The sequence below is a fragment of the Microcaecilia unicolor genome, chromosome 11 (assembly GCF_901765095.1).
Source record: "Microcaecilia unicolor chromosome 11, aMicUni1.1, whole genome shotgun sequence".
Taxonomy (NCBI): domain Eukaryota; kingdom Metazoa; phylum Chordata; class Amphibia; order Gymnophiona; family Siphonopidae; genus Microcaecilia; species Microcaecilia unicolor.
In genome coordinates this window covers 155,930,859-155,936,858 of record NC_044041.1, presented here as the reverse complement: position 1 = coordinate 155,936,858, position 6,000 = coordinate 155,930,859, and the positions used below count along the sequence as shown (strand labels likewise).

The 6,000-nt window shown below is 45.9% G+C and overlaps 1 protein-coding gene across 1 annotated transcript in view; it reads left to right on the top strand.

Moving 5' to 3' along the window:
• Positions 1–4,864: 4,864 nt before the first annotated feature.
• Positions 4,865–6,000, top strand: part of RTN2 (reticulon 2) — a 112,037-nt gene continuing 110,901 nt past the window's right edge. The window contains exon 1 of the mRNA XM_030218386.1: positions 4,865–5,013. Within this exon, the coding sequence (XP_030074246.1) occupies positions 4,998–5,013 (16 nt within the window). The 5' untranslated portion in view covers positions 4,865–4,997. The remainder of the gene's footprint in view (positions 5,014–6,000) is intronic.

The following is a 6,000-nucleotide window of genomic DNA, read 5'->3' as shown; positions in this document are numbered from 1 at the left end:
ATCTGGGTGTCATTGTAGACAATATGCTGAAATCAAAACATGATGCTAGGAATTATTAGGAAAGGGATGATAAATAAGACTGAAAATACTGTAATACCTCTGTATCGCACCATGGTGTGACCTCACCTTGAGTATTATATTCAATTCTGTCACTTTACCTCAAAAAAGATATAGCGGAATTAGAAAAGGTTCAATGTAGTGCGACCAAAATGATAAAGGGGATGGAACTCTTCTCATATAAGGAAAGGCTAAAGAGATTAAGGCTCTTCAGCTTTGGCAAAGAGACGGAGGAGGGGGGATATGATTGAGGTCTACAAAATCCTGAGTGGCGTAGAATGAGTAGAAGTGAACCAATTTTTTACTCTTTCAAAAAGTACAAAGACTAGAGGACACTCAATGAAGTTACATGGAAGTACTTTTAAAACAAATAGGAGGAAATATTTTTTTTTCACTCATTGAATAGTTAAGCTCTGGAACTCGTTGCCAGAGGATGTGGGTTACCATATCTGGGTTTTTAAAAAGTTTGGACAAGCTCCTGGAGGAAAACTCCATAGTCTGCTATTGAGACAGACAAGGGGAACCCACTGCTTGCCCTGGAATTGGTAAAATGAAATGTTGCTACTATCTGAGTTTCTGCCAGGTACTTCTGACCTGGATTGGTCATTGTACTGGACACAGGATACTGGACTAGATGGAACACTGGTCTGACCCAGTATGGCTATTCTTATGTTAGAAGATGGAATTTTAGGGGTAGATATTCAGAGCAATTTAAATGGCCAGGAGAGGCTCCTAGCTATTTAAATTGTTTGTTTGGGGTTAAATGGGGATATTCAGCGGCTCTTAACCGGTCAGTGCCGCTGAATATTCCCGCTAACTGGCTATCCCCTAACTGGTGAAGTTAAGGGCCAGGGTAGAGTTTGGGCAGAGCAGCGACTTGGTTGGTTAGTGGCTTTATGCAGTCTGCTAACCGACTAGCTAGCTGCATAAAGTTCGGACAGAAAAAAGGCTTTCCTAACTTTGGGTGTCTTTTACAAAGGTGCAGTAGCATTTTTAGCATGCACTAAATACTAGAGATACCCATAGGAATATATGGGCATCGCTAGTGTTTAGCAGGTGCTAAAAACACTAGCGCAGCTTTGTAAAAGGCCCACTTTATGCGGTGAGGTTAACCAGGCACTAGTCTGAATAGTGGCCAGTACCCAGTTAACCTCCAGGTAGTGGCCTTTAATCCCTCCCCTTCCAATTTCTTACCACACATCCAGAGCTTGAGATACCCCCGGTAAGATCCCCTGTCTGACCCACACCCCCAAAGAAAATGTAAGGTGGCTCTAGGCCCAAGACCTTTAGGCCTCCTTGGTCTTACCTTTGTGACCCCTAGTGCTCTAGGGGAGAAATGGGCAGGAGCAATGCCCATTCTTTTTTGATGAACAATCCATGCTGGGCAGGAGTGAGTGGGCATTTCTCCTGTCAGTTTCCCCCTAGACCATGTGGGACCCACAAAGGTAGGCCTGGAGAGGGGCTTACAAGGAGTGGGTGGGGGCCGGAAAAGGCTAGGGCCTGGGGCAGCCTTTGATTTTTTTCAGGGGGTGGGTGGAAGGGGGAAATTTAAAGGGGAGTATCTCAATTCCAGGGAGGGGTGGGAGGGGGATTGGAAGGGGGGTTGGGAGTGGCTAGAATTTTTTATGCATCAACCAATATTCAGCCGGGACCTGCATAAGTGTGTTATGCGGGTCCCAGCAGGTCCCGGCTGAATATTGGTCAGGACCTGCATAAGAACCGGCAGCTAGCACATCACAGATTAGCCCCGGATATTCAGTGCTGGTGTCTGGACGAGCCTGGCATTTAATATCTAGGGCTAATTCTGCCTGCAACTGCCCGGAGGTTGAATATCGACTGGTTAGTTTCTTTCAAAATGCTAAAGGATCATGCTCTATATGAACCATTAAAGGAAGAATGTTCCATGCTTGCACATTGTCAAAAGAAAATACATGAGATTGAGTGGTGATCATATGCACTAATTTTAATCATTCCTGTTGACTAGAGCACAAGACAGTTCAGAGGGTTGATCATCTCGTATAGTCTTGAAGAGTGTGAGTAAGAATTTAAACCGTGCACAATAGGCAACAGTACAGGTTTAGAAAGCAAGGTGTAATATTTTCACCTGTTAAACCAGTCTTACATGAAGTTCTTTTTTTGTTTATTTCAAAACTACATAGAAACATAGGGGTAGATATTTAAAGTGATTTAACTGGGCAGGAAAGACTCCTGTGCGGTTAATTTGCACCGATTGGGCCATACCCAACATTTCAGTGCACTTAACTGGATAGTGCCAAAGAAAAACCAAAGAGATAACTGCAGTACTATCTGGTTAATGCCAGGGAAGAGTCGGGGTGGTGCTGCTGCTATTCACTGATTTAACATGGATATTCAGTCCACCAACTGGGTAAGTGCCTGGATAAAATTAGGACAGCAAAAAGACTGTCGTAATCTTATCCAGGCAATTATCTGGGTACCCCTGAAAATCACCACTACCCAGATATTCAGTGCTGGAGCCGAGAATAGGCTTGCCTTTAAATTCACTGACTGCCATCGTCTAAATATCAGGAAAATAGAAAATGGTGGCAGATGGTCTATCTAGTCTGTCTATCCATACTAATGTCTACTATTCATTCCTCTGTGTTAGAGAGCCTCTGTACTTATCCTATGCCTTCTGATGACACAATTTCCTCAAACGCCTCCTAGTTCTTCTATTATTGGTCCATATCTGTGGTTCATTTAGGTAATTCTTTGGAGTTTAATAAATGGTGTTGAAGTCCTCAGTGTATCTTTTTTTGTCCCAGAACTCACTGGAAATTGTACTCCCTGACCTAGTTTTACTGGGCTGGCCTGTATCCTCTCATCAATAATGTTTGTTTATTGGAGAGGTTTAATATAACACTTTTTCTAACCAAGGATAATTCTGGGATGCTGTACAGTGTGCTTGTAATGGTGCAATGACACTACTGAAGGGTATATATTTAGAAATGATCCTGAAAACTGAAGGGGTGTTTTTCATCAGGAGACCCTAACCTGACCTTCAAATATCAGATATAGTGTGAACAAATCAGACTTCCAAGAATGGTATGTGTGGAGAGGGCACCATCTTGTATGTATTCTCTACCCTGTCTGCAGAAGGGTTTGGTTACTATTTCCCATGGCCTCTGCAAGCCAAATATTGGAGCTGTAATGTTGAGGAAGTAGGTAAAACCTGCATAAGCTCATAGCAGGTCCCGGCAACCATGCAGGGCCTATGACTGTGAAACTGGGAGACCCATAGGAATTGACAGCAGATAAAGATCATTTGGCCTAGCCAGTTTGCCCATCCATACCAACTGCTAAACTCTACACCCAATTGTCAGTCCTATGGTTTTCACTGTATAGGCTTCAGCAGATTATAATCCGTGCAATAGAAATTGATTCTGTGTTCTTTAGGGAGAACACCAGCAAGGGCATTTTCGAAAGAGAAGGGCACCCAAATCAGGAGATGGGCGTCCTTCTCTCAGGGTCGCCCAAATCAGCATAATCGAAAGCTGATTTTGGGTGCCCTCAACTGCACTCCATCGTGGGGACGACCAAATTTCACGGGGGCGTAGCGAAGGCGGGATTGGGGTGTGTTTAAGAGATGGGTGTCCTCAGCCAATAATGGAAAAAAGAAGGGCGTCCCTGACGAGCATTTGGTCGACTTTACTTGGTCCATTTTTTTTCACGACCAAGCCTCAAAAAGGTGCCTGAACTGACCAGATGACCACCAGAGGGAATTGGGGATTACCTCCCATTACTCCCCCAATGGCCACCAACCCCCTCCCACCCTAAAAATTTTTTTTTTTTTTTTTGGCAGCCTCAAATGTCATACCCAGCTCCATCACAGCAGTATGCAGGTCCCTGGAACAGTTTTAGTGGGTGCAGTGCACTTCAGGCAGGCGGACCCAGGCCCATCCCCCCCCCCCCCCCACCTGTTACACTTGTGGTGGTAAATGTCAGCCCTTCAAAACCCACCTGAAACCCACTGTACCCACATGTAGGTGCCCCCCTTCACCCCTTAGGGCTATGGTAGTGGTGTACAGTTGTGGGGAGTGGGTTTTGGAGGGGGGTTTGGGGGCTCAGCACCGAAGGTAAGGGAGCTATGCACCTGGGAGCAATTTGTGAAGTCCACTGCAGTGCCCCTTAGGGTGCCCGGTTGGTGTCCTGGCATGTGAGGGGGACCAGTGCACTATGAATGCTGGCTCCTCCCACGACCAAATGGCTTGGATTTGGTCGTTTTTGAGAGGGGGCGTCCTCGGTTTCCATTATCACCGAAAACCGGGGACGACCATCTCTAAGGTCGACCAAAATGTTGAGATTTGGGCGTCCCTGACCGTATTATCGAAACGAAAGATGGATGCCCATCTTGTTTCGATAATAGCGGTTTCCCTGCCCCTTCACGGGGCTGTCCTGTGGGGATGCCCTCAGGAACTTGGGCGCCCCATTCGATTATGCCCCTCCAGGTGTCCAATGTAAATGACATACACAGTGGTGAGCTCCCCTCACATCACTCTTCTCCCTATTCTTACGTAATTGACAGTTGTTTTGCACAAAAGCAGTCCCAACTTAAAATCCTCTCTGATAATTATCCAAATAATTTCTCATAGCAATGCTCTCCACGGTGCTGGAGTGCCCACCATAACCATACCTCAGAAGCGTCATATTCCAGCCTCTCCACCCCCTGCCTGGATCCCTCTGTAGAAGATTGAAAAGGTTCTTTTTATTTTTTTTAACAGAGTGAGAGAGCAGCAGCTCCCATTGGGCTGCTATGAATAGACTTTCACGCCCACCCCACCTCCTTCGTTCTGCAGCCCCCATTCCCCTTTTCACAGCAGTGAGAAGAGTGTGCCGAAGAGGCAGAAGCATCACAAAGGGGCATTGTAGCCTGCTGACTCTAACAGTCCCAGTGGCCAAGGGGTCGAGGGAAGGAGCAAGCAATGATGGCAAAGACAGGTATGCAAGGCAAGCTTCCATGTCTTATCCTTTAGCTGGAGGTGACAGGCAGGGTACAGAGCGTGCAATGTTAAGATTTCCTTGACGTGAGTCAGCGTGATTGCTCTTAATTCTTCCTTTTAAAGCTGTCTCCCTATTCCTGTGGGAGGGCCAGGACAACTGCTGGGAAAGGGACCTGCTGTTCTAGGTGCAAAACTATAGGCTTTGGCAGGGGAGATCTTTGAGATCTGTTTTCTTTTCTCTTGGGTTTTCCTTCAGTTGAATGTGGTGTGTGCGTGTGTGTGTGTGTGTGTGAGCTAGCCATGGTATCCACATATGGAGCTGTCAGTTATTATAAGAGAGGGTGAAGCAGATCATGTTGGGCAGACAGCTGCATGCGAATGGGATTTGCTCTCCCTGTTGTTTCCCTCCCGCCTAGGCCCCCCACCTCCCCCTACCACACTTGCGCCACAGGCATCTGACTAAACTTAGCAGGCAGGAACTTGCAGAGTTTCTGAAATAGCCCTTAGCAAGATGGGACCAGCAAGACCAGCTGGTGGCTTTTGACTTTATGAACTTTTCAGGACCAGCTGATCTCTTTTGAGAGATGACGTCTGAGGGAAGTGGACTGTGGAAACAGTGTGAAGTTGTAAAATGGAAAAGGGTGAAATGTCGTGGTTCTGTGACCCATGGGGAAGAGAGGCAATATGCTTTCTTTGTATTCTATTTATAATCCATGCTGTGTAACCCTCTGAGTAAAATGTCAGAATGTAAATTATTGAATTCAATCAATTAATTAATTAATGCAGCATTGATGATAGTCATCGTTTCCACAATGATCTCCCATTCTTCTCCTCCTCTCTCACATTATGCAGCAGTTCTGAGCACACAGCATCGATGATCCTCATTCTTTGTATAATACTCTCCTCCCTCACATTATACAGCAGTGCTGAGGAACACACAGCATCGATGATCTTCATTCCTTCCACACTAATCCCGTCTTTTCTG